Raw genomic sequence first — 26705 nt, forward strand, 5'->3', positions numbered from 1 at the left:
AGCTCAGCTGTCTCCATGATGACACTTTGCTGGGGGCAAAAGAGAATGTGAGTTTAACATTCAACCTCAGTCAAGGATCCTGTTAAGTCTACTTCCTTTATCTCAACCGCCCCAGGATATATGTTGGCAATCCTACTCCAAGCTTAAGGCCCCCAATATACATCTGAAGGGTCTCAGGACTCAGGTTTTATTAAATGATAATAAATGGCGTTTCCCGAGCAACAGCTAGCCCCTCAAGGCCCTGGAAACCTGCTTCCAAAATTCCTTAGACTTACTCTATCCCTGACCCCCTCCCAGCCAGTGCAGCTCTTCCTGCTCACGGGTCCTGTCCCTGTGCTTTAATAAAATCACCTATTTGCACCAAAGACATCTTCAGGAGTTCCTTGTTGGCCGTCGGCTCCGGACCCCATGAACCCCATCACCCCCAAACTTCATCATCCCCACAGGCCCCGCAAATGCAACGTCTCCAAACTACCCATTCTTTCCACAGCTCTGCTCCTCTGTCTGTGACTCTGTTTCAGGCAAGACGCTGCCCTGTGCCAGAAGCCTGTGCATCACCTGATCTCTCTCCCCGTTCCCCGTGTCTCACATCCAGCGGCGACCAGACCACGTCAGTTCTGCCTTGTCAACCCTGCCGGTCCTCCGCCTTCCCCACGGCCACAGCAGAGGCCAGCTACTCCTAAGACCTGCCCTCCAGAGGAGCGCAAATGCCGAGAGCATTCAATGGGCACAAGTGGTTTTATTATTTCCATCTGGAGAGGGAGCCCCAGGCAGGAGCGGGACTGCACAGCCCAGCGAACTACATGCATGCCCGCAGCATGGACGCCAGTGGCTCGGTCCAGGACTGCGAGAGCCATCCGGCAGTGTGGGCTGGACTGGGGAGGAGGTACGATCTTGCCTGTCGAGGCCGCCGGCTTGAGAAGCAGGGCCGGCCTCACCGATGCCGCTTTCGGATGCTCTGCAGCTCCTGGTAGATGGCGCTGAAGCTGGGCCGCTGCCCGGGCTCGTAGGCCCAGCACTGCTCCATGAGCCTGAACACAGCGTCGGGGCACAGCTCGGGGCAGGGCAGGCGGCCACCTGGGGGACAGGCACAGCACACGGAGTGCGAGGAACAGGCGTGAGGACCCCAGCAGCCCCCGGGGACACACCTTGAGCAATGGGAGTGGCCTAAGACGCACGGTTCTCGAGGCACCTGGGAGGCTCAGTTGGCTCGGATCATGATCTCACGATTCGTGAGTTCGAGCCCCGCATGGGGCTCACTGCTGTGAGCGCAGAACCCAGTTCTGATCCTCTGTCCCCCTCTCTCGCTGTCCCTCCCCCACTCATGCTCTCTCTCTCAAAAATAAATTAAAAACATAAAAAAAAAAAAAAGATGCACTGTTCTTGAGTTTCCACTCTTCAAAGGCTCCAAGGACAGAGGGTCTAACCTCAGTCCCACTGTGTGCCAGTTGTGTGACCTCTGTAAGCCAGTTTTCTTTTTTTTTCTTTTTACTTATTTATTTATTTTTTAAGTTTTATTCATTTATTTTGAGAGACAGACCGTGCGAGTGGGGAAGGGGGAGAGAGAAAGGGAGACAGCATCCCCAGCAGGCTCCACACTGTCAGTGCAGAGCCAACGCGGGGCTGGAACCCAAGAAACCATGACATCATGACCTGGGCCGAAACTGAGAGGTGCTTAACTGACTGAGCCACCCAGGCGCCCCCGCAAGCCTGTGTTTTTGTCTGTAAGAGGGACACATTAAGCCCTCCCGCCCATGTTATGAAGAGTAAATTAGACAGTGCTGGTCCCGCACACACGTGGCAGCCACAGGGTGATTCTCGCTCTGCCCCAGTGGGTGGCCCGGGGACCTGGAGGAACCCAGCCGCGGCCCGGAGAAGAGGGCGTGGCTCCGGAGCTGCCATCCCGCAGGGACTTCTTACCCTTTTCCACAAACTCGCGGGTCTGCTGATTGCTGAGGTTGGGGTAGGGGGAGGCGCCCAGGCTGAAGGTCTCCCACAGCAAGATGCCGAAGCTCCACACGTCGCTCTCAGAGGAGTAGCGGCCTGTGGGGAGGCGAGGCGTGGGTGGGCCGGCCACGTCTGCTCGCCAGAGTGAGGCCCCCTCCAGCCTGGCCCCCTGCCCCCGGCCGGAGGGAGTAAGGCCCAGATACCGTAGTTAAGAGCTTCGGGTGCCGTCCACTTCACCGGAACTTGTCTGAGGCCCCCTGAGGCCGCGTAGATCCCATCGGCTTCCTCCCGAGACATCCCGAAGTCACTGATCTTCAGGACGTTCTTCTCCGTCACCAGGCAGTTCCGAGCAGCTAGGTCCCTGGGCGAGGCAGGGCAGGGCCACTGAGCCGGGGCCCCGGCGGCACCTGCCCCCGTGCCCGGCCCCGCTCTAGGCACAGCCGTGAACCAAGCTGCTCCTCGCCCCGCGGCTCCTGCTCCAGGAGGACGAGCCGACTCCACGCCCGGGGCAGGGGCCTGCCGTGAGGGGAGCGGCAGGGTGACAGTGCGGCCTGCGCCAGGCGGGGGGTGGGGGGGGGGCGGGGGGGGGCGGCGGGGGGCGCCCCTCACCCACCTGTGGATGCAGCACTTGCTCTCCAGGTACTCCATGCCCGCGGCCGCGTCGCCCACCATCTGCAGCAGCGTCTTCATCCGCAGGCGGGCTCCCTCCGTCCTCAGGAAGGTCAGGAAGTCGCCCCCTGGCGGTGGGCAGGGGAAGCGTGGGTGAGCCTCCGGCAGCCCCCCTCCTTGCGCGTCCACCCCAGTTTCCTCGGCTCACCCTGCACGAGCTCCATGACGATGTAGATGGGCTGCTTCTGGGTGCAGACGCCGATGAGACGCACGATGTTGGGGTGGCTGTACTGCTTCAGGATCCTGGGGGGCACTGCCGCTTAGGAGCCCGCCTCGGGGGCTGGCACGTTCACTTCCCCGACCGCGGGAGCCCCCGAGCCCCAGGGAGACTGAGGGAGGGCGGGAGAGGGCAGTGGATTTGGAGAGCTTGGCCGCTGAGGCCAGCAGACCTGGAGATGTGACCTCGGGTGGTCACGGACACTGTGTGTGTGTGTGTGGCGGGGGGGGGGGGGGGGGGGGGGGGGTTCCCATCTGCATGGGGGCGTGAGGATTAAACACTCCCATCGAAGTCCAAGTTTACCCCGTGCCATGCCCAGACGAACCCACTGCGTGCGGAATTATGGGATCGTTCTTTTACCACCTACTTTGCTTCCTGAAGAAACTTGGCCTTGATGTCAGGTGGGAGTGTCTCGCGACAAGATTTCACGGCCACCAGAGTGTTGTCGGCCCTCAGGCGTCCACTGAACACTTCGCCAAAGTTCCCCTGAAACGGTCTCGAGTTCCTATCAGTCTTCCCTGGACCATCAGTCTTCCTCTTCCTCACTCCCAGGGACCTGTCCTCACCTCGTCCCCACCCACCCTGCACTCGCTGTCCCCATGCTCAAGACCGCTCAGTCGCGCTCTCTAGGAGTTCTCCGCCTGGGTGGGGAACCCAGATGGCACACAGGGGACAGGCAGAGAAGGTTAGCTCTGACTTGCCACATTCACCTAGCAGTGACCCAGAAAACCCAAAAATCACTTCCCGCTTGGGTTGAAAAAACATTCTGAGTTTTAAGAAAGTGACTTTTTTCCTTAGCGTGTATTTTACAGCCCCATGAACAAAGTATGTCTCCCCATGCACATAAGAGCCTGAGCTGAAGAGACAAGGGCCTGGGGGTGGTGGGAGGGGTTGAGGGTTGGAGGGTTCTGGTGGAAGGAACCCCCCCCAACCCCCCAGGGAAGTTTCCAGGGTAGGTACTTTTCCCTCTGTTTCCTGTGGGATGGTGTGTGGCGATGGCCAGGTGGAGAATCAGGGGTCCAAGCTGGCACTCAGACTGAGGCAGGAAGACAGAAAGGTTCTCTGAGGCCAGGGTTTAGGGCTGACCTGGCCCGAGGTCCAGGAGAAAGCGATGCTAGAGGAGGGAGACACCAGACAACAGGAAGCTGGTAGAACACTCAACTCACCCGCCCGATCTGCTCACCCAACACCAGGTCCTCATGGTTTAGCACCCACTTGTCCTGGGGGAGGGAGGAGTTGGGGGGGGGCGAAGTCAGTGAGGGGAATGCGTGCTGGGCCCTGCAAGGGACCGGACATCATCCCCTACCAACACAATGTCTTTCATTTCTTGGCACCTCAGTTTGTTGGTCTGAAAAATGGGGGCTGGGTGGTATTAGGATCACACTCAGATGACTCGGGAGATGAGGCGGGTGCCCTGACTAGGGGAACGTCAGCTGTGTGTGTCCCCCATGGAACGGAAGGGGCCTTGAGATTCCAAGCCTAGAGGGCGGCTGGCCCCCTGGCGAGTGCGGAATCACTTGGCACCGTGTCTGCAGACAGGACCCCGGGGAGCCCTTCGTGCTCTGACGCTGGTGGCACGGGCTCACCTTGGGCACAGCCCTGTTGAGGACAATCCCGCTCTTCTTGGTGAGGGGTTGCTGGGAGCGCAGGAGGTGGTCGACGAGCAAGGGGATGCTCACAAAGCCGTCTCCTTCCAGTCGGTAGAGGTTCTGTGGGGCGGGGGGGGAGGGGGCGGCAGGGTCAACAGCCCCCACTGCTGAGGGGGCCTGAGCCCTGGGAGAAGAGGGAGGGACGGGAGGCAGGGCCGCCAGAAAAGGTGCTCTCTGATGCTGCGCCACAGGCCCGCAGCCCCTCCTTAGAGGATTTATGTATCTGGCTTCTCGCAGGGACTGGGTGCGGTCGGCGTGGGGGGGGGGGGAGGGGGGGCGGCGGAGAGGGGTAGCGAGGCAGGGAAGGCTGGAGTCCAGGCCCCACTCACGTCAGCGGACTGGATGATGAAGTGGCGGGGCTGGCCGTCCCACAGCACCGACAACACATATTCCTGCTTGCCCTGGCTCTCGCGCACCAGAAAGTCCCCAGAGTGTGTCAACAGCTCAGCCACCTCTGCCCGTGGGAGGGCCCCGTGGTACCACAGCTGCTCGTGCAAGGGCTTCTGCACCTCTGGTACAAGCTGCAGGGGTGGAGGGAGCTGGCAGGGGAGGAACGAGGAAGGGTCACTCAGCCAGATTGTCAGGGGAGGCCGCCAGGACAGACGGGTCAGCCGGGGGTTGGGGGGGTCTCTCTCTCGTATATGCCCCTCATCCTCATGAACCACCTGTTGGCATTAGAGCCCCCGAAGCAAGCAAATGACTTTGGAGGCAGAGCCGGGAGGGGACGCCCACGCTGGCTGATCTCAAAGCAGGCTTCTGCCTTTTCCTCCAGGCCCCAGCTGCTCAACTTGTCCCAGTGCAGGGAGAGCCGGAGGGGGGCGGGGGGGGGGGGAGAGACAAGGCTGAAGCACACAGGGGGGTGGAGGAGAAGGAGGTGCAGGCCGGCAAGATCTGGGGACGTATGCAGCCCAGATTCTCGGGGAAGACAGGGACTCCCCGATAAAAGCAGCCTGCTCTTGGGGCGCCTGGGTGGCTCAGTCGGTTGAGCATCCGACTTTAGTTCAGGTCATGATCTCGCCATTTGTGGGTTCAAGCCCCGCGGCCGGCTCTGTGCTGACGGCTCCGAGCCCGGAGCTGCTTCCGATTCTGTGTCTCCCTCTCTCTCTGTCCCTCTCCCCCTCACGCTCTCTTTCTCTCAAAAACAAATAACGTTAAAAAAAAAAAAAAAAAAAAAGCAGCCTCCTCTGGGCAGAGCCTCCTGTCTAGGGCAACCCAGCGACTAACCCCAAACACCCTGGTGGAAGAGGCTTAGGAAGTACATGCCTGAGACCCCTGGCCCCGCCCGGCCCACCCCGTGGAGACTGGCAGAGGCTCCACTCACCGAGAACTTGGGGCGGAAGATTCCTGAGATGTGGCTCTTAAGGATCTCCAAGGTGGGTGTCCTTCCCCCTTCTCGCTCCTGCTCCTGGGGCCAGGGACAGACGTCAGCGGGTGGCCGGGCTTGGGGAGGGGGAGGGCAAACATGAGGAGCGCGCCCCGGGCGGGCAGGCGTGGCTGGCGGCGGCGGATGGCGGCGGGCGGCTCACCGAGGACGACGTGGAGTGGCGGTCATCCTGCAGGAGCAGGACGGGCGGGGGCTCGCCAGGGCCCAGCTGCTCCAGCTTGGCCTGCAGCAGCTCCCGCTGGGCCTGCAGCTTGGCCTGGCTGCACAACGCCACCTGCAGCGCCTGCAGCGCCTCTTGCAACACCTGCTTCTTGGCCAGCAGCTGCACCCTGTGGGCGGGGCCAGGTGGGAGGCGGGAGAGAGGGGGCGGGGCTCAGCCTCTAGCCCAAGGACAGCGGGGTGGAGGCGGGGGTGGGGAGGCTGCGTGGGCGAACCCACTCACCGCTCCCGGGGGTGGGTGTTCTGCTCCTCGTTCTGGAGCTCGCGCTGCAGCTGAGCGACCGCTTCCTGCCGGCTGAGCACCGTCTGGGTGGCCACGGTCAGCTCATCCGTCACCGAGGTCAGCCTGTGCCCGGAGGAAGGGCCGTGTGAGAGCCGTGCCCCGTGCCCCACGAAGGCATCCCCGCAGAGCCAAGCAAGGCTGGCTGCGGCTCCGCAGAGACGGCGTCCGCCCCTGGCCACCCCGGCCAGCCCAGCCCGGTGCCGGGCCACCACGCACGTGTGCTGCACGCTCTCCACGGTCAGCTCGTTCAGCTGCAGCTCCCCGGGCTCCAGCGGTTCTCCCTCCTCGAGAAGTGACTCATCAAAGGTGACGCAGGGTGGGACGTCAGGTGTGGACCTTCAGGGGGACAGTGCCCCGTCAGTGAACGGGCCAGCGGCCCTGGTGCCCGGCGGAAGGAAGGAGGGGCTTACCCATACTGTCGCAGGAAGCCTTGGTACTCGGCCTCGGGCTGGATGCGGGCGACAGCTGCAGCCATCTCCAGGTGAATGGTCACCACCTCGTCCTGCACCAGGCTGCTGATCTCCAGGTACTCCTGCAGGATTTCCTTCCTGTCCCCAAACAGGAGCGCTGGTCAGTGCGGCCTCAGGCTGGGTGAGGCCGGAAAGCTCACCTGCCACACTGGGTTTAGAGTAGTCAGCCCTGGGGTTGACCCCTCCCTCCATCGTTTACCAGCCAAATGACCACACACAAATTACTCAACGTCTCTCTTATCTTCGCCTCCCGATGTGGACACTGGGGACGCTGGGCGTTGTGACCCAACGAGAGCACGTGTGCACAGAGGGCGGTATACCGAAGCGCTCAGTGAATGCGAGCACAATCATGTCTGTCCTGGGCAGCCAGCCCAACAGCTGCGGCTCTGGGGCTCCGGCACATGCACAGGCCGTTGACGTGCCGCTGACCCGACATCTCCGTGTCTAGTTCCAGGACCTCCCCAGGGCTCTAGCCGCACGCAGCCATCCACCTGCTCGAACGTCTCGTTCGACATCTCTTAGACACCCAAACTCCGTGAGTTGAAACACGAACTCCTATTCTTATCTCCTGAACCCGTTTCTCCCCTCCCTGTCCACGTAAGGTGGCGGAAACTCCATCTTCCAAGAGTCATCCTGCAGTCACCCTCGACTCACACCTCACTTCCAGTCCACCTTCAGGGTGCACCCGGGAACTTAGGGCTTCTCCCTTCCATCACTACTGCCCTGGCCCAGCGGCCACAGTCCGTGGTCTGCATGACCACAGCAGCCTCCGTCTCATCGCCCTGGCCCTGTTCAGGCGCCCCAAAGCCTATCCTTAAGACAGCAGAGCCAAAGTGCTCAAAACGGTCTGCTGGACCCCGTGTCACCCAGTAGCCTCCCAACCCCTGGACCCATCCGGGCTGGTGTCCGGCTCTGCCCTCCCCTCACTCTGCCTAGGATGCGCTGGCTTCCTTGCTGTTCCTGGATTCCAGGAACTCTCCCACCTCAGGGCCTATGCACCTGCTCTTCCCTCTTTCTGGAATGGTCTTCCTCCAAACATCCCCCTGGTTCACTCCAGTACCGGAGGCTTTTCCAAAGCACTCTATTGAAAGCTGTCCGTCCTCCCAGCCCCCCAAGTTCCTCTCCTTGTTTTATTTTTCTCCATAGCACTTATTGCCTCCACACACTATCCATTGTAGTGACTTTCTTTTCTCTCTCCAGTAACATGAATGATCCCAGAGGACAGACGTTTTTGGTCTCTGTTGGTCTCTGCTGTACCCCAGAGCCCAGAGCAGGGCTCCATAAATTTAACCAAACCTTGCAATAAGGGATCCTGGAATAACGGCATCCGGATACGAGCTGACGGGCTCCAAACCTCAGCCCAGGGCCCACTCTCCCGTGGTGACGCGGCCACTGTCACCGGACGCGTTTCTGGACCCTGCCTCCGGGCCTGGCGGCAGGGCTTTCGGGCTGTGAAGGGGGCGGGCGGGCTGGGGTGTGGGCTTACAGGATGCATGCCATCTCCTGGTGCAGGTCCTGTAGCGACTGAAGCAGGCCGGGGAGCATGAGCTGGTGGTGGTGGTGGTGGTGCAGCTGCGCGGCCCGCACGCCCAGCACGTAGCGGTTGTGGTGAGCAAAGAGCTTCCACAGGCTGCGCACGTACTTGTCCTTGGCCTTGTCGCGGTCTTTGTCTGCCGGGTGAGGAGAGGGATTGTGGGTGACGGCCCAGAGGCCTGGGGACTCCCCACTCCCTGGGCACCTGTGGATAGGTCATGGCTGGCTCGGGGATCCCTCTCTTCCGGGAAGGGAAGCCGCGCACCTTTGCTGGCCTCCTGGTACTTGCGCCGGGCCTGGGCGCTGTCCCGTGCCAGGGCTCGGTACTGGCTCTTCAGCTTCTCGATGTCCTGGTTGTGGGTCTGGGGAGAGAGGAGAGGCCAGTGTGGGGTGGCAGGTCCCCAGGGCACAGGAGATTCCTGCTGGAGGTGAAGCCCCGTACGGGCCCTGCAGTCTAGGCAGGAAGCACATCCAAGTCCTTCCTCTGGGAGGGGCCGGGAAGCTTCTGGAGCCCAGCCTCTGCCGCTGACATTAGGATGAGAGCACCTGGGTTAAGGACAGGCCCCTAGGGGAGGCAGAGAGGTGGGCCTGGCAGATTCCACCTGTCCCTCCTTGACCTAGAGGGGTGTCTGGGGGCAGGCAGGACCCGGCTGTGGGCACGTGTGGCCTGAGGAGTCACGGCACAGAACTCCACCCTCAGAAGGGCCCTGTGCTGGGTCTGATGCTCTGTTGATGCTATCTCGAAATTCTTACTAATTTTTCCACAAGAAGCCCCGCGTTTCATTTTCATTTTGCACCGAGTCCAATAAATCACGTTCCTGGTGGCAGGAACAACGGATGGCCAAGACCAAAGTTCTTATCCCCAGCTCCCCTATGTACGCACTGGGATCCTCTGGGTAAGTTCTATCCCTTTCCTCTAAACCTTAGTTTCCCCGCCTGTAACAGCTTAAGGTCAAGACCAGATGAACCTTTTTCTTTAAGCAGTCTCTGTTGAAATCACTCAGCTCTGCCACTAGAGCCCTGTAACAGCCATAGGTAATGTGAAAACAAACAATCGGGCACGGCTGTGTTCCAGTAAAAGTACCTACGCAAATGTGCCGACTACTGAATTCAGTGTGCTTCTGGGGAGACGGTAGGTGGACACTGGCCACCAGGGGCCGCTGTGGGTCCACGGTAAGGCTGGGTTTGGCGCAGGTGGAAGGGGTGTGGCACCGCAGTGCTGACCAGCACACTGAATCAGGAGGCTGAAGCACCCACACAAATAGCTGCAATCACACAGCCTCCAGACCAGGAGCCTCCAGACCAGGGTTCAAATGCTGACAGGCCGACTCTGCGGCCCTGGTCTTTAACCGCTGTGTCAGGGGGCCACCCTGCTCCCTGTGGTGTCTCTGGTGCCTTGGGAGGAGCCCACCTAGGCCAAGGGCAGACAGTTTAGCCCTGATTCCCCTTGCTGTCTCTCAGACCCCAGAGCCAGCCGGCGCAGGGCAAGAGGTGGGTCACAGATCCCGTGTGCCTGGGAGGTGGTGGCTGGACGGCCCACCCTTACTCCCGGCCCTTTGCTCGGGCATGTGGTCAGGTAACAGAAAATGCACAGAGAGGCCTTGCTGCAGGCCAGCCCAAATGCAGGGAGGAGGGACGGAAGCTGGGGTAGGCCTGTGGTCAGGGACTTCCACTTCCCCAGTGAATCCAGGGCGTCCTGTGTGCAAAACCGGCCCTTGTGGCCTCAAACTCTGGGCGGTGCACACTCAGGGCCACGCACGCACCTTGGTGAGCTCCTGCTGGAGCTGCTGCCACTGCTCGCTGTAGGTCTTGCGCAGCTGCTGCCGCTCCCGGATCAGCAGGCCCAGCTTACTCAGGGGCCCCGAGTTCAGATCCTCCGCGTGCTGCCTCAGCAGCCGGCTCAGGCCCTCCGTCTGGCTGGTGATCTCGGCCCAGGACTAGGACACGGGATGGGCGAGACAGGGAGCAAGGGGACAATGGCTCCCAAGCCTGGGCCTGCCCGATTCTCCAACCCTCCCCAGTGGGCTCGGGGAAAGGAAGGTGGCAGGCAGACATAAGGGACACCCGTGGGGATTTCTCCGTCGAAGGCAGGAAGGGGGTGAGGAGAACTAGGGTCCCACGGAACCCCACCTGGCTGATGGGGCTATAGGGGCCCGTGCCCCGGCCTCCGCCGTCCTGCAGCGACATGTGGTGCAGCAGCCCTGCATATTCCCTGTCACTCTTGACCCGCTGGGCCATCCACTTTCTCATGCCCTCCAGCAACCGCAGCTCAGCCTCCTGCATCTGCTGTACTGCCCCATGGCCTTGGGGGCTGCACAGCTCGGAAGAGAAGCCCATAGTGCCGTCCTGGGGACAGAGAGAGGAGAGGGCCCACCACGGGGTAAGGCAGCCGCTGGAGATGGAGGGGTGGGGCGGAGGGGCTGGGGGCCGCTGGGGGAAGAGGAGCTGCAGACACACAGGAGGTGGGGTGCTCTCCGGCTGAAATGCAGCCATAGGTACAAAATGGCAACTTGGCCTGAGACCGGCCCTCATTGCTTCCTGTGTCTCGGGCCAAGGCCTGGCGCCAGGGGTCCCCTCCCTCCCCAGGCCCTTCTACCCGGCGCCCTTCCCAGGGGCTCGGTGAGCTGGGGGAGGGGGGCATCAGGGGTGGGGGTGGAGGAGCTTCAGGCAGCCACGGTCTGAGCCCTGCCGGTACCCCTGCCCCTCCGCCAGGTCCCACCCGGTCCGGCGTCCCCCGTCCCGAACCCCTGGCTGGGCCCTGCCCCACCACCCCACCGCGCGCCCGCGTCGGCACCCGCCCAACACCCCCCGAGCCTCAGGGCAGGAGTTACCGCGCGGGCGGCTGCTCCGGGGCTGCCGAGGACGCCTCAGGGGGACGACTCCGGGCCCGGGCGACCCTGGCCAGTTCCTGATTCGGCTTCCTCCTGCCGCGGTTTCAGTCGGCCGGCCGGGGCGGGCCCGCGAGGGGAAGGGGCGGGCGGGAGGGCCGGCGCCCCCGACGCCTGCCGGCCCCCCTGCCCAGCGCGCCACTGCGGCCGCGGAAACGGAAGGGAGGAGGGGGCCGGGGAAGAATGGCCGCGGAGAGCCTCCTGCCGGCGCCCTCGGGGCCTGGGCAGCGCCCGGGAGCCCGGGGAAGCGGCCGGTGCGCGGTGGGGGCCTGGCGCGCGGCCAGGGCGGCCCAGAGGGGAAGGGGGGAGGCCTGGGCCGGGCCTCCCCACCCCATCGGATTCCCCAAGGAGAGTTCAGGCGCCAGCCTCCATTTGAATAAAATTTCCAAGTAAATATCCCCGAGGAGAGGCCTCCTTTTCGGTGCACAGGTCCTGGTGAAACCACTCCCCTAGCCCAGAGAGGGGGGCAGGGGTCTTGTCCCGAGGGGAACCTGGCGGGGGTGGGGGGGGGGGGGGCGGTGGGGAGGTTGCCAGGGGTTTCTCCACTGGAGCTGGAGAGTGGACAGGTATGGAGCTTCCTGAGCCCGACAGGGGCCAGCAGAAGCAATCTATCTGGGTTCAGTCAGGCCCCACCGGAGACCTCCGCCCTACAGCTAAGTGAGAACCTGAGCAAGGGGGCCACACGGGAATTAACTCTCCTCCCTGCTGGAGACCAGGCCCCCAGGGGCTGGAAGGGCTGGCTTGTCTTCCTCTTAGGGCTCACTCCCCCCATGCCCTGGGGCTGGTCTCCAGCTGCTGCCTCCTTCCACAGCCCACTGCTGCCCAAAAGGGGCCCTAGAGCTAGGAGGCCCGTGGGACATCTAACTGGCCCCACTCTCCGTCCCCATCCCAGATGCAGTCTCAGGATCCTAGGAAGAACAACATCACCACGCTGGAGACCGGGCCTGGTTTGCATAGTCTGCACGTTTAATCACTTTAAAACCTCTAACATTATCTCGTGTCCATTAAATAGAACCAACAACGCTGGGCCTGTTTAAATTACAAGAAAAAAAAAATCACTGGGCACCAACCCAGTATCTTACAAAATTAGCCAGGCTGGCCACAAGGGTGGGGGGATGAGAGACGAGGGGACACCCCTGGGCAGGTGGGTGGGTGCCAGGAAAGGCTGGGGGAGAGAAAGAAAAGGGGGCTCCCAGATGGGAGGGGACTGATTGTCCTAATGGGAGGGGTGCAAAAGGCACGTCAGAAGAGGGGGACTTAAGGGGGCAGAACAGGTCAGTGCTTTCTCCACAAGGGCACAGTGTTGGAGGGGGCTCAGTGCCACCGCCTGCCCACCCCTGGCACTTGGAGAACCAGTGACCCATGAGCCCTTGGCACAATGAGCCCCACCTGAAACACGGATGACAGCCTGCTCCTCCCACCATGACCCCCTTTCCTAGGGCCCACCTGGCTTGTCCACCTGCCTCTTCAGAACTTGGGGGCTTGACTACTCCTCACTCCTCAGCAACATGCTGCAGCCCCCCACACCTTGGGGCCAGGGTAGCCGGGGGAACAGCAGAGTGGACAGTGGGTGTGGGAAGGTGGGTGGTCCAGCTGCTACCCCCGTTAAAAATACAAAAAAAAAAAAAAAAAAAAAAAATCAGCATCTAAAGTGAAATAATCACAAAGTGAAAATATATCCTCAAACAGCCCCTGAGATCCCCACAGGGGAAAGCAGCATTGGGTGGGAGGCGGGAGAGGCCGGCTGGGCCACCGTCCCCCCACCACCACCCACCCAGGGGCTCCGGGACTGTGAGTGCCAACAGCCCAGGCAGCCCCCCGGGCTCAGAAAACAGGGACTTGGGCCCTGGCGGGAGGGGAGGGGGCCCCGAGAAGGTAGGGTGGTCAGGATGCTGGCTCGGGGGCCTGGTCGGGCCAGCCACGCTCGGTGGGCAGCCAGCTGTGGTGGAGGTGGGTACAGGGACACAACCTCTCGTGCACGCATGCTCGCCCTGGAAGCACCTGCCTTCCTTGGTCCCTTCCTTTGATCACCGCTTCCTCAAGAGGCTCACCAGACGTGGGGGACAGGGTCGGGGATACAAAAGCCCTTGGAGAGGTGGCCTTCTCCTTCAAATACCCCCTAGGCCAGCCTCCCTGCTGCCTGGATGGGGACCATTATTGCTTTAGAGGAACAGGGAAGGGATGAGAGCTGCAGCCCGGGTCAGGAAGCCCGAACGGGCTGACCCGCTTCGCTCCGCAGGGACTCCGACTGGGGCCTGGACCTTGGAAAGCTGCCCTAAACGTTCCACTCTTCCTCCGCACGGAAGAGGTGCTGGAGGTGGGGTGAGGCCCTCCCCTGCCTCCCAGCTGGTCCTGGGGCCCCACCTCAGGCAGCCAGGTGGCCCGAAGGTAGGGCGGGAAGCAGTCTCTGCCCCTCCTGCCTCCCAGCTGGGGTCCAAACCCAGTCCCACGATAAAAAAATACTTTGGTGAATTAAAAAGTGCCCAAGGAGGGGATGGGCTTGAAGGGGCAGGCAGTGGGCGCTCGTCAAAGGGCGCTCTGGTCTTTGATAAAGGCGGTCCTCTCGCCCCGACCCTCGTCCTCTTCCGAGTCCGACGGGCCCTCTTCCTGCCAGGCTTCGGGGGGCAGCCCCTTGTAGGAGATGAGGCCACGGTCCATGGTGTACACCTTCACCCCCCGGAAGCTGAAGCCCGAGCGCAGCTGCAGGACCAGGAAGACGGTGACGAAGACCAGCACGATGAAGGCGCAGCTGAGGCCGGCCACCACCTCGGGCAGGTGTGAGGGCAGCAGCTCTGCCCTGGCTAGGGGCTCGGCCTCCACCTCCGGGGGTGGCCGGGGCGGCTGCTGCTCCGGTGACTCGCGGCTGCTCTGGCTCTGCCGGGAGCAGGTCTGCTCCACGGGGTCCAGGGAGGCGTGGCTGGGGCAGCTGAGGCAGTCCGTGGGGGCCAGCCCCTGGCAGGTGGCACACGAGGCGTGGCAGGGGGCACAGACGCTGGCCCGGATGATCTCCACGTCGTTCTCGGTGCTATAGTGTGTATCGAGGACTTGGGGGGTGAAGCCTGGCGGGCAGTGCTGGACACAGCTCTTCTGGTGCAGGGAGAAGCCTTCCTCACACACTGCCGGCAGGGGGCGGAAGGGGGGCGTCAGCTAAGCAGACACGGCTGCCCCGAGCAGTCACCGTGGGCCCCCGGGAGCTTCCAGCCCTGGAACCATACTCATACCCGGGTATCTCCAAACCCCCTTTCCTCCTAGCGCTGGGCTTCAGGACAGGTACCCTCTGCCCCCCCCAAGCCCCAGGCCCCCAAACCCCGACGGCATCCACTACTGACCCACACAGGCCTGGCTGGACGTGAGGGTCTTGCAGCCGCTGCTTTCGGGAGGTGCGTGCAGCCCCTCAGGGGCCGTGCCGTATAGCACGAGGGTGAACTTGGTCAGTGTCCCTAGTCCAGGGTTGGCGGGGAGGCAAGAGTTAGGGGGCACCAGCACGGCACCTGGAATCCCAGAGCCCACCAGCTCTCCTCCTCGCCCCCCTCCCCTGAGCCCTCCAATATCCCCAATACCGTAGTTGTTGGCTTCGCTAGTGTTTTCAATCTCCAGGACCCACTCGCCAGAGGGGTCCTCATCCCAGGAGTGGGTTGTCATGAAGGCCCAGTCATTAAACCCATCTGCGGAGTAGTCGTGTGGCCTGGGGGAGAAGGGTGCCCACGGCTGTCTCAGAGGCCCCGGGGAGACCCAGCCAGGGGGCGCCAAACTCACAACACATGGCCCGTACACGACACGCGGACCCCACGGGGCTGGAAATGCCTGTAGGGGCCGTAGGGGCTGTTTCTCAGTGGGCCAGATGCCCTCCACCAGAAGATTCTGGAAACGTGCAAGGGTGCTTGCTACAAGTGGGAAGGCACACTCCCGGCATGGAATGAGTAGAAGCCAGGGATTCCTGCAATGTGGGGACAGCCCCATAGGACAAAACCGGGCCTCCTAAAATGCCAACAGCGCCCCCACTGAGAACGTGGTGGCCACTAAGACTGTGTGACAAGTCAGGAAGGGTGTGAACGCGTGAAGGAACGCATGTGAGTGTGAGAGAAAGGACAAGCTGGGCAGGGGAGGGAGCAAGCACCTGGCAGCCAGCAGGGTGGAGCGGGTGCCCATGGGGCTGACCAGGTGGATGGCCAGGTCGCCGCGGCGATTGTAGGACAGGGTGAGGCGGGCCTGTGCGTGCTCCAGCCGCGTGATATGGCTAGGCTCCCCCAGGCAGGCGGTCACCATCTTCCGCACCTCCAGCCGCTTCCCGATGTCCCTGTGCAGAGAGCAGGGAGGGTCTGCACCCCCTGTGACCCCTGGGCCCCACCCACCCCTCCCAGCCAGGATCCAACCCTCACTTGGGTTCAGTGAGGATGTCGATGATGCACTTCCTCTGGGGGGCCACGGTCGTCCAGTTCTGGGCCAGGGTCACCATGGCACCTGCGTCCAGCAGCCCGTAGCCGTACGAATGGCTCACTGCAGGGCAGGGAAGGTGGGGTCAGCTGGGAGGCGGCGCTCCCCCGACCTTCCCCCAGTCTGGAGCACTGGGCCACCCTGTCCTCACCTTTCCGGCCCACGCCGTTGGTGGCCCAATCGTTAGCATTGAGGTGGGCTGGCTTCGAGGTCTGTACCACCAGGTGCTGCATGTCCCGCCAGGTGAGGTTCTTACTGCAAAGGCGGGAGGGACAGGCCAGGGCTCAGCCTCTTCAGAGAGAAGTTGCAGACCAAGGGCTGCCCTGCAGGGGGCGCTGGTGGGGACAGGGTTGCTCCTCGGCCCGACCCACTTACTTGGCTTCCAGGGTGAGGGCGATGATGCCGGCTGCCAAGGGGGCAGAGGCCGAGGTGCCCGTGTGAGACTCCGTGCACTTTTGCCGCAAGTCCGTGGTCACCTACCAGGAGGACAATGTGATGGGTGGAGGGACTAAGAGGGGCCATCTGCCTGCCCTCCCTCTGCCCACAGGCCCTGGGAACTAACACACGGTCCCAGCTGCTGCCTTGCTAACTTGCTGTGAACAGGCCAATGCCCGGCCCTTTCTGGGCCTCGTTTTCCCAAGGAACAAGGGGTGGAGCTGGAGGTTGGGGACCAGTAAGAGCAACGCATACCTTTGGGGAGAGGCTACACTTCTCAGGGGCTTCAGACAGCCCCATGGCCCAGTCTCAGAGAGCCCGCCAGCTCCCGTTCCATGATACCCCCGCCACAATCACCCGGCCGCACAAGTTCTGGAAAGCGGGCCCCGGGGCAGAGCAGGCACGCATTTTCCCAGGGTCCCCACCCAGGGCGAGACTCACGATCTGCTTCTCGTTCTGGTTGCCGCTGCTGTAGGTGGTGGCCAGCGTGGACGAGCAGGCCTCGCTATACCAGGGCACGTTGCCGAGCTGCGTGGCGCTGCTGATGGACAGCGTGTAGATGCTGTTGGTGTAGCCGTCACAGTTGCAGCTGTCATGCTCCCGGCCCCCGTTCCCTGAGGCCCAGACAAAGATGGAGCCCAGACCCCCGCGGCCCTGTGAACAGAGCGGGCCAGGGTCACTCGGAGACAGGCCCTGGGGGAGGGAGGCCTGGTGGGAAGGTGCTGCCAGAGACTGGGGAGGCTGGGGCTTCATTCTCAAGGGCCTGTCTCTGCACACGCCCGACACCGTCCCGCAGCCTGGGAGATCCCTGGCGGATCAGATACGTATACAAGTATGTCGCCTGTGTGCAGAAAAACAGACCCAGGTTACGACTCAAAGTGCCCGGAGCGGTGATTCCAGAGGCTGGAGCGATGGGTCATCTTTGCTCATTTTCCCCTTTTCTGCCCTTCTAGTCCTTCACCGTTGTAATAAATACGCTTTGTGTAAGATTAAAATTGGGGGTGCCTGGGTGGCTCAGTCAGTTAACCGTCCATCTTCAGCTCAGGTCATGATCTCATGTTTCATGGGTTTGAGCCCCACATAGGGCTCTGTGCTGACTGCTCAGAGCCTGGATCCTGCTTCGGATTCTGTGTCTTCCCGCCCCCTCTCTCTGCCCCTCCCCTGCTCATGCATTTTCTCCCTCTCTTTCTCAAAAATAAATGAACGTTAAAAAGCACTTTTTAAAAAATGACAATTTGACACAAGAATAAACAAACGGGAACCAAAAAACACAGGGAGAAAGCTATGGAAAAGACAGCGCCCGGCTTGCCCCCGAGAGGCTGGGCCTGGCCTCCCCACCTCACCTGGCTGACCCCCCGGAAGAAGGCCTCCTCAGCCAGGCGGGCAGGCCCATCCACGGTTTTGCCATCGTCCTCGGGGCCCCAGCTGGCACTGTAGATGTGGATGTGGTTGGGGTTCAGGCCCAGCGAACGCGCCTCCACCGCGTCCGTCACCTCGCCATCCAGCATGCGCACCCCTGGCCGCAGAGGGGGGTGGGGAGAGGGATGCTGCGTGGGTCTAGCTGCCAGGGGCACCCCCTGGAGCACCCCCAGCCCTGTACCCACAGGACGGGCAGGGGGAGGGCAGAGGCTGGTGCTGGGAAACCCCAAGCCCCTAACCCCCTGACCTGCCTCTCTGCCTCTCCTAGACGAGACCCGGAAGGGAAAAAAACAAAAAGAGTGCACCCTGCCCTCGACCACACACCCTGGCTTAAAACGAGCCTCTGGGTTCCCGGAGGAGTGTGGTGACCAAGGCCTGCCATGTAAGGACTCAGAGGGGGTGGAGAGGATTTAGGGAGGCCCCGGCCGAGAAACATTCATCCTGTCCCACGGCTCGGCTCTCTGAGCTGTCGAGAACCCTCTAAGGAACAGCCACGTGGCCGAAAGGATCCACAGGCGGAAGGCAACGGGCACTGGTCAGATGGGAAGTGGGTGGAGAAAGTCCCACCCGAAGGGCCCTCCCAAAGGACAGGGTGGCCAAGGCCCACACCCACCTCCAATGCGGGCGTTGTAGGCCACGCCTACGCCACAGACGCCGTTGTTGGCTACCGCGGCTACCTCGCCCGCACACCGTGTGCCGTGCCTGTCAGGGGCCAAGAGCAGGATGTCAGCGGTCAACAGAGCAGGTGAGGCCTCAGGAACGGGACGGGTCGGCCCACCCCTCCGGCCAAGAGCGCCGTCCTGCCTGTGTGCACGGTCCCCTCCCACATTCTCCACTCTGTGGCTACCTCGGCTTTGAGCGAAACAGAAACTTCAGCCTCTTCGGAGGGGGTGTCTTAACCCAGGCCCGGCCCTGCCTCCTCATTGCCAGAGAGGAGAACTGAGGCGGAGGCCAGGGACCTGCCGTTTCTTACCGGTTGTCATTCATCTGTGTGTACCGAGGCTGGGGGTCAGGGTCCTGGTCATTGACATCAAAGCTGGCCCCGGGATCCTGGAGACGACATGGCCGTCGTCAGGAACGGTCTGACCGCACTGGCACAGCGGGACAGCCCCGAGACATCCCTCAACAGGGGTCACTGCCTCCCCCCCACCTCCTCACATAATTGCCTGCCAAGTCTGGGTGGTTCTTCTCGATGCCATCGTCCAGGATGGAGACCACAATGCCGTGCCCCGTGTAGCCCTGAGCCCAGGCCTCCTTCACGTTCAGGTCCCGCTGGGTGACGCCAGACTGCAGGGACACCCACCCCCGTCACCCCGGCACTTAGAAGACGCGGCTGGCCGTGTGAGCTTAGGGGTACCCCGAAGAATCCCTTCACCACCCCCAAAACCTCTTTCTCCACCCGCCCCCTGCTCCTGAAACACTGCCACTGGCTGTCTGGGCTCCATGGGAGCGTAAAAAACTCTGGAAGGGCAACCTCCAGGCTCAGCAGGAAGCGCTAGGGAGACAGTGCTCCGTAGAGAGGAGGAGGAAGAATGAGGGGAGGCTTCAAAGTCAGCCTTGCCCTCCCAGGAGACCCTTCGGGGGCTGGATGGATGCAGTGGGGAGAGGAGGACCCAGGCCCCGAGGAGGCAATGTACCAGGTACCACTGCTGGGGAAACTTGGGGTCCGTGGGCTCCTGGTACACATCCCGTTTGGTCCTTCGCTTTGCCACCTGCTGCTCCAGCCACTGTACCTGTGAGGGAGGGAGGGAGGGAGGGAGGGATGGTGTGGGCGGAGGACTGGAGCGGCTCCAGAGAGCAGGAAGGGAAGGGTGGCAGGCAAGCAGGGCTGGGGCCGCACTCACTTGAGGCTCCCTCTGCAGCCGGCTGTGCCGCAGGCGGTGAGGCGACAGGGACCGCTTTGTCACCGCTCGATGCCAGAAGTGGTAATAGTCGCCGAAGATCTGCAACAGAGCAGGGAGACTGAGCTGGGCTTTCCATCTGTCAGTCCCCCGGGGAGGGAGCGGATGGGGGTGGACGACCGGCTGCTCACGGGAGGCTCACGGCGGCAGGGGCTGGTAGGGCATCTGCTGCCTGCCCAGGACCCGGCAAGGAGGTACAAGGAACAGAGAAGGACTCTTCTATCTCCCTGGGATACCCCGGCTCTCCAAACAACCTATGTCGGAAGCCCAAGGGCAGGACGAGCCACCGCTCCCATCCCCCTCGCCACCCAGAACACGCCTGCTACCCAGGTAAGCCCCACAGTTCCTGGTCCCGGTGCCTGAACCCCTGCCCTCACTGACCCCACCCCCGGCAGTGTCGTATGCCCAGGCCAGCGGGCAGTGAGGGCGCCTACCTGGCCCAAGTTGAGGAAGCCATGCTTTCGTGCCAGGCTGTCAGCCACGGCTGAGCCTCCGGGAATGTGCACAGCCCAGGTGTTGGTGTAGACCTTCTGGCCGCAGGCATCGGCCGCCAGCAGGACCAAGGCTCCCGCTGCTGCTACCACCCATAGCAACCAGGGCCTCAGCTCCATGGGGGGGACAGGTGGCCGGGACCCCGGAGCCCCCGTCTCCTTGGCCTGGTCACAGGGCCTCGGCTCCCGCGTGCCTGCTTGCTGCCTGTGGCCCGGGGCTGACTGGCGGGGGCATGGGGCCGAGCAGGGCAGGGCTGTGGGCAGGGGAGGAGGGCTGCCGGCCCTGAGGGGGGACAAGGGAGGAAGAGGGGAAGACCGTCAGTGCCTCCCCAGCCATGTGCTAAAGCTGCCTTCCCACCCCATGGCACAATCTAGGCTTGAAAAGGGGCCCAGGGGAGAGGGGTGAAAATCCAGTCCCCCAAGGTCGGTGAGCCAGCCAGCCAGACGGGCCCCCCATACACACACACACACACACACACACACACACACACACACACACACCTCCTCAGCCTCTCTCCACACAAGAACATGGAAGTGGGATGAAGTGCATCAAGCTTGAGTCACTCAGAATCAGAAACAACAACTGAATAAATGTTCACCACAATCAAAGCGAAAAGGATGGGTTATGAAGCAGTACGCACACATGACCCCATTTTGTTTTTAAATAACTATTTATACGTGTATATTTATATAGAACCACAAAACAAAATCTGGAAGGGCTGCATGCAAAAACGTTAACAATGATTCTCTCAAGATGGTGACGGTTACAAGTAATTGTTATTCTCTTCTTTGTATCGTTGTAGATTTTCCAAATTACCTAGGTACATTGTACAAAGAAATAAAATGTTGGCTTTTCAAACTTTTTGAATGGGGGGGGGGGTGTCTACCCGGCTCACCAGGGTTTCTTGGTTCAGCAAAGCAGACCCAGCCACAAAGAATTACCTGCAAAGCCCCACAGCCCCTGGGAAGAAACAGTGGGCGACCATAGGAGGGATGGGGCTTTGGGGGCTGAGCACAGGGGATCCCAGGGGCTTCACCTCCCTCCACGGACAGACTCCAGACTGGTGGCCATCAGCAAAACCGGGGACCCAGACTCCTTTCAGGCTGTTTCCTGGGGAACGCTGGGGCCGCCCAGCCCTGCCCAGGCCTGGGCGCAGAGGCCCCCCAGCAGCCCCCTCGAACTCCACGCCCACCAGCCTTGCGTAATCCGAGCCCAGGCAGCCAGGGCAAACACTGGCTGCTGAGCCAGGAGCGCCAAGGTGAGGCTGAATCAATAGTCTGCGTGTTGTTTTTCCTCCTTCAGCAAACAGACAGCGGGACCTCTCTGCCCGGGGCCACATAACTGTCCCCACATAGGGCCCCTGACTAGCCAGAAGCCAAGCCCCCGGGGTGGGGAGAAGCTGGGGGAGGCCCCAGCAGGGCTGCTGGGGGTATCCTGTCTCAGCGCCAAGCTCAGAGAGCAGAGAGCCTGCCCACAGGGTCCCGGATGCCCCCACCACTCCCAGCCCCAAAGGAGGCCACTCTTGCCAGGCGTCAAAAGGGAAGCTCCCCACAGCTCCCCCAGGCCGTGGGGAGCGGGGCAGGCTCGCTCACCACCCTCACCACCGGGAAGCCTCAGTTCTCCAGGGGCTGGCTACCCTCAGCCACAACTGGCCTCCCTGGCTGGTCCCCCTGCAGTCCCACCCTGCAGGCTGGGAGGGACTCAACACACAATTCCCAGGGTATTTTCAGTTTACACAAAAATAACCTGACAGCTGATGGCAGGGGGCACTCACAACGCAGCCCCTCCTCAACCCGGGCAGAGTCCATGGGGCTCCAGGACAGGCCTGGAAGCCACAGACCCACGATGCCTTGGAGTTCCAAGTTCCACAAAGCCAGTCTTAGCAATGGTGGGGTGGCCTAACATAGGCCCCAGCATGTGAAGGGATCCCAAGCCCCTCGTTTAACAGAGGATGGGGGGGGGGCGGGGGGCAGAGCCAGATAGAAACAAGGCCTCTTTTCCCCCTTCTTGCCGTTGCAAGAGCTGCCTCTTGGGTCCAGATGGCAAGTGGAGCTGCCCCCGGCCACAGTGCCGTGAGCCCTGCTGAAGCCCCCAAACCAAGACCCAGCTTCCAGCACACGGTGAATGGGGCTGCAGCTGGCTGACGTTAGAGGTGATTAACCAACTATTTAATTACCCTGCAGCACCCAAAAAGAAAGCAGGCTTCAGGCACAACCAAACAATCTCCCAGGAAAGGGCCTGCCTCCCTCTGCACAGCATCCCTCGCCATGGGGTGGATGGTTATAGCTCCCCGTGGAGCCCCCAAGCCCCTAGACAGCCCTAGCTCAGCATCCTGGATGAGGGGAAGATCCCCCCTCCCCAAACAGCAGGCGCTGAGAACAATGAATGAATGGGCTTCTCCCCACCCCCATCCCAGACTCTGACTCACCCTATGAGTCCCAGTTCAGCTTCAACCCAGAGGCTTGCTGTATTTCTAGCCTCCCGTGATGCCCTCTCACATGGGACTCGGCTCTGGGCTGTGGCCACAGGCAGAGATGGGAGTGCTCTTTCTGGCTGTGGTCTCAGGCAAAGCCCTTTCTCTGGTCCCAGGAACCTCTGACACAGACAGCCAGTCTGAAGCATCAAACTGAGCCTACCCCCCAGGCAGGGTTGCTGGTGCTCAGGCACTGAGGCTCTGGTGTGGACAGGGGCTGTCTGGGAAACCCGAACCAGTCTCTCTTTTCCAGCAGAGACCCCAAGCCAGGGCCTGTTACAGGCAACTTGAAAGGCTCTCTTGAAATTCTGGTTTCCAGTCCCTGCTCAACGACTCATTTGCTGTGTGATCTCAAGCAAGTCACTTTCTCTCTCCGTTTCCTTGGTGGGCCTCAGTTTCCTTGGTGGTAAAAACTGCTAGATCCGAGGTTTACAAACTTTTTTTTTTTTTTTTAAAAGCCATATAATCCATTTTAGAAAATCGAATTTTATGTGGAAGCCCAATATAGGCAACAGTCCAATATGGGCTGCTCTGCTCTGCTCTGAGCCGGGGCCAGCTTTGGCTACCCTCCTATGCTGTTGTCCACACCTGGCCCGCAGCTGCCCAGCCCTCACTAGGCCACAGCACCTGGGTTCTCCTCACACTTCCCAAATCAAACACAGAATCCCAACACCCTCCCGCGGCCGAGGGTCTGCACCCCCAGGGGCTCGGGGACAGCAGGTACTGACCAGTGACCGCTGTCGGACCTGTCTGGCAAGCGGACGGCCCCGCAGTCCAGCCACCCCACGGGGGCAGCAGGGGCCTGGGCCAGGCCTCGGCGGGAGGGAGCCCCGGAACCTACCTGAGCCGGCCTCCCGGAGCCCGCGGAACCCGCACCTGAGTCTCCGTCGCCCAGGTGCGCGGGCGGCGGCGGGGCCGGGCCGGGAACGGTCCCCGCGGCCCCGGCTGTTCGTTCCTCCCCTCCCGGGCCGCGGAGTGGGCGAGCCGGCGGCGGCCCCCGGCGGCCGGCGGGGAGGCGGGAGCACCCGGCGCCTCTGGAATTCTCTCCCCATCCCGCCCCCAGCGGGGGCCCCCGCAGACGCTTCCTGAGGTCAGAGAGCTCGCCCCGGCCCCAAGCGGAAAAGTACCGGCACGGGCAGGGGGCCGGGGGCCGAGCCGGGCCCGGCGCGCTCAGGTGGGCTGCGCGGCGCCCTTCCTGCTCCCCGCGGCTCCACCCTCGGGCCGGCCCCCGAGCCAGTTCCGAAAGCCGGGCGGGCGGCCGGGGCCTGGGGGCCCGGGTCAGGGCGGCCCCGACCCTCCCTGGCCGGGGCCGCGGAGCCCGCTCCGCGCGCACAGCGGCCCAGGCCGGCCAGCTCCCTCCGGGCCCCAGCCGCCCCAGCCGCCCCGGCCGCCCCGGCGCGCCGCCTCCCCGGGCCCGGCGCCCTCCTGCTTACCCGAGGGAGCCCGGGCGGGTAACTTTTCCAGGCGAGCGCCGCGGCGGCTCGGGCGCCCCTCGGCCGAGCGGAGAGCCCGGCGGCGGGGGCCTGGGCTCGGCGCCGTCCCCGCGCCCAGCAGCAGCGTCACCGCGCGGAGGCGGGGAGGCGCGGCGGGCGGCCTCGGCCCGGCCGGCGACCAGGGCAGGGCTCGGCCTGGGCTCGGGCTCCGGCTCGGGCGGGGGCAGCGGCCGGGCCGCGGCGGCGCGGCTTGTTTACTCCGGCGGCTGTCAGCGGCTGCGGCGGCCCGGGCTCCTCCTCCTCCGCCGCCGCGCCCCTCCCCCTCGCGGCGCCACCTCCGCGCTCCCGGGCCGCCGCCGCCGCCGCCGCCGCCGGCCCGCCGCGCCGCCCATGCCGCCCGCGCCCCGGCCCGCGTGCGGAGCGCCGGCGCCGCGCGCCCAGGGCGCCGGGCCCCGGGCCCCGAGCCCAGGCCCTGCGGCCTTCTGGGGCGGCCGCTGCCTCCGGCGCCCGGTAGGGGCAGGTAGGAAGTGGAGCCGGCGATCCCAAAGCCCTGGCGGCCGCCGGGCGCGTCCCCCGCCACCCCCAACCCCGGCCCCGCCGCCCGCGCTCCCGCCGCCGGGCTCGGCTCTGCGCGCCACGAGCTCCCGGGGCAGGCGCAGGCGGCCGCGGAGACCCGAACTCGGAACCCTGGGCGCGGGCTGCCGCGGGCTTGAGGAGGCACGCGGAGCTCGGTCTCGGCTGGATTGTCGGGGAGCTGGCCCTCTCCCCACCCCCCACGCCACGACTGCCTCATTCCTGAGCCACGGATTGAATTTGGGCATGACCCGGTTAAGTGTCCTGCGGTGACCCACCTGGGGTAGCTCCCCCTAAGGTCAGACTTCACCGAGATGGGGCACACCTTCCCAAGGCCTACTGTTAGAAGAGTCACGACTGTTTGCATCTATATAGACAGGTGGATAAGCTGAACCAGTCAGCCCACGCCTTTTAATTTTTTTTAACTTTTTTTTTTTTTTCAAACACCAACCGCCTGCCAGACACCAGGACAGTCACTTTACATTATTATCTCCTTCCGTACAGCATTTAATCTACATAATGCTTCCAGGCCGACATTGGTAATCCCATTTTACAGATAAGGAAACTGAGGAGCACAGAGTTTAAATAATTTGCCCCCAACTGGCAGGCCCCAGAGCCTGGAGGAGATCTGGGGCTTTGGCGGAGCCTGAAACCGAGCTACTTTGCAATATACCAACCGGCTTCTCTCCCTCCCTGGGTCCCTGCCCTAGAAAACGTCTGTGCTACTTGGCTGAGGCCGCCACTGCTTGAGCTGAGAAAGAAAAGAGGGGAAATGTGGCCAAGAGCTCCCCAGGCTGGGTTATTTCAAGGTCGAAGAGCAGCCTCTGCCCATCCATTCCTGCTGAGATTACCTGGCAGCTCAGTGTCACCCCATGGCCTCCTGAACACGGTGGGGGGTGCATGGGGGGGGGTGGGTAATGACGAAAAGATACACCACCAAGCGCTTACTGTGAGCCCGGTGCTATTCTCGGCTCTTTCCATGTGTTAACTTATTTCTTCCTCACCACCAACCCCACCAGGTGGGTACAATACATCTTCCTTTGGCACCTTTTATGTAGCGCTGTCTACGTTTTACAGAAGAGGAAACTGAGGCCCAGAGAGGTCAAGTAATATCCCTAAGGTAACTACGTGGCATGTCAGCCTGGGTCCAGATCCCTGAGGCACTATTTTTTTTTTTTAAGTTTTTATTTATTTATTTTGAGAGACAGAGAAAGTGCAGGTGGGGGAGGGGCAGAGAGCGAGGGGACAGAGAATCCAAAGCACGCTCCTCACTCAGAGCACAGAGCCCGATGTGGGGCTCGAGCCCATAAACGTGAGATCATGACCGGAGCCGAAGTCAGAAGCTGGGCCAACTGAGCCACCCAGGCGCCCCGCCACCGCCCCCCCCCCCAAGCAGTCATTTTATGCCACGCCACCTTAGACGAGTTCCTTAATTCTCAGAGCCTCCATTTACTGGGATGGATGTACTGTGCTACCGGGTGATCTCACAGGGAGCAGGGAAGGATGGGCAGAACACTGCTCCTCGACCTCCGTAGGATGGAGATGATATTCAGTTCACGCGCGAAGGCGCCACTCGGCTACCCTAGCAAACGCTGCCAAAACCGGACACTCGGGTTAGAACGTGAGGTCCCGGAAGTCGGGCCGGGAGCTGTCTGGCTGGCTCCCTCTCGGAGTGGGAACTTCCCTCCCCAAAAGCTGAGATTGATCCGGGCCACCCTGGGGTAGCCCCACCAGCACCAGCCACATTTGGGAGAACAATACTTGTGCAGTCAGACTGAGGCAGGAAGTGAGTCATGATTCTTCCTCAGTCTGTGAGCAAGAGAACCCTGTTGAGGGGAAACAGGGACAGGGCTGGCCCCGGGTAGCCTGGAGCCTCTGAGGTCCCCCAGTGTGGTGCCCTTTTCCCACTTGTCCTCCTGCCTAGAAGAAAGGTCAAGCCAGAAACCAAGCAACTCCGGCTGCCTCTGGGTGCCCCACCCATCCTGGAGGCTGGCCCCAGGGGAGCAGCAGGGGGGTGGGGGGGGGGAGGAGGGGCTGGCCCCGGACCCAGAAGGCTGCAGAGCCCGCCTCTCCTACCCTGCCTGGGCCTTGAGGTATTGCTCAGAGGTGCATCACTTGGGGGTGGAGGGAGGACTGAGCCAGTGAGCACCTGTTCTTACTTCGCCCCCAGCATCTTTACCTTAGTCCCCCTCGCATTTGGGAGTTTCACGTACAACTGTCCTCTCGCTAAAAAAGAAGCCACTCTCCTTGAGTGAGAGCCCTCTGGGAGAGAATCCCAGCTTGTCT

General features: G+C 62.4%; 2 protein-coding genes across 4 annotated transcripts; both read right to left on the reverse strand.

The window, feature by feature from the left end:
- Positions 1-719: 719 nt before the first annotated feature.
- FES (FES proto-oncogene, tyrosine kinase) lies at positions 720-10708 on the reverse strand. Of its 2 annotated transcripts, XM_086711624.1 has the most exons (18): positions 10502-10708; positions 10135-10308; positions 8637-8733; positions 8325-8508; positions 6779-6916; positions 6585-6704; positions 6309-6431; positions 6009-6195; positions 5804-5887; positions 4812-5021; positions 4420-4542; positions 4000-4053; positions 3201-3319; positions 2765-2859; positions 2561-2684; positions 2151-2308; positions 1921-2043; positions 720-1077 (listed from the first exon to the last, which is right to left on the reverse strand). In XM_086711624.1, exons 1-18 carry the CDS (start codon positions 10706-10708, stop codon positions 935-937), a joined length of 2463 nt encoding a protein of 820 aa, XP_086567750.1. In that variant the 3' UTR covers positions 720-934. The 2 variants fall into 2 exon arrangements, with proteins under 2 accessions (XP_086567750.1, XP_086567751.1); XM_086711625.1 differs by lacking the exon at positions 4420-4542.
- Positions 10709-12203: 1495 nt separating this feature from the next.
- FURIN (furin, paired basic amino acid cleaving enzyme) lies at positions 12204-24718 on the reverse strand. Of its 2 annotated transcripts, none has more exons than XM_086711622.1 (16): positions 24698-24718; positions 19883-20222; positions 19392-19490; positions 19185-19280; positions 18706-18834; positions 18521-18597; positions 18161-18249; positions 17472-17644; positions 16570-16782; positions 16069-16169; positions 15845-15948; positions 15639-15756; positions 15377-15556; positions 14820-14944; positions 14589-14699; positions 12204-14375 (listed from the first exon to the last, which is right to left on the reverse strand). In XM_086711622.1, the coding sequence occupies exons 2-16, from the start codon at positions 20057-20059 to the stop codon at positions 13786-13788; spliced, it is 2382 nt and encodes a 793-aa protein (XP_086567748.1). In that variant the 5' UTR covers positions 20060-20222; positions 24698-24718; the 3' UTR covers positions 12204-13785. The 2 variants fall into 2 exon arrangements, with proteins under 2 accessions (XP_086567748.1, XP_086567749.1); XM_086711623.1 differs by lacking the exon at positions 24698-24718 and adding an exon at positions 23847-24124.
- Positions 24719-26705: the final 1987 nt, after the last annotated feature.

This window comes from Puma concolor, chromosome B3 (genome assembly GCF_028749965.1).
Source record: "Puma concolor isolate L17-30 chromosome B3, mPumCon1.1.hap2, whole genome shotgun sequence".
NCBI lineage: Eukaryota > Metazoa > Chordata > Mammalia > Carnivora > Felidae > Puma > Puma concolor.

What these genes read in the sequence shown, in the direction of transcription:
- FURIN (XM_086711622.1), bottom strand. Translation starts at nt 20,059, where the DNA reads ATGGAGCTGAGGCCCTGGTTGCTATGGGTGGTAGCAGCAGCGGGAGCC. An exon ending in GCCCTCACCCTGGAAGCCAA is followed by an intron (nt 15,949 to 16,068) that starts GTAAGTGGGTCG and finishes CCGCCTTTGCAG; the next exon opens with TAAGAACCTCACCTGGCGGG. An exon ending in TAGCGAAGCCAACAACTACG is followed by an intron (nt 14,700 to 14,819) that starts GTATTGGGGATA and finishes ACCCTGGACTAG; the next exon opens with GGACACTGACCAAGTTCACC.
- FES (XM_086711624.1), bottom strand. Translation starts at nt 10,708, where the DNA reads ATGGGCTTCTCTTCCGAGCTGTGCAGCCCCCAAGGCCATGGGGCAGTA. An exon ending in ACCCGAAGCTCTTAACTACG is followed by an intron (nt 2,044 to 2,150) that starts GTATCTGGGCCT and finishes GCCTCCCCACAG; the next exon opens with GCCGCTACTCCTCTGAGAGC. An exon ending in CCGCGAGTTTGTGGAAAAGG is followed by an intron (nt 1,078 to 1,920) that starts GTAAGAAGTCCC and finishes CCTGTCCCCCAG; the next exon opens with GTGGCCGCCTGCCCTGCCCC.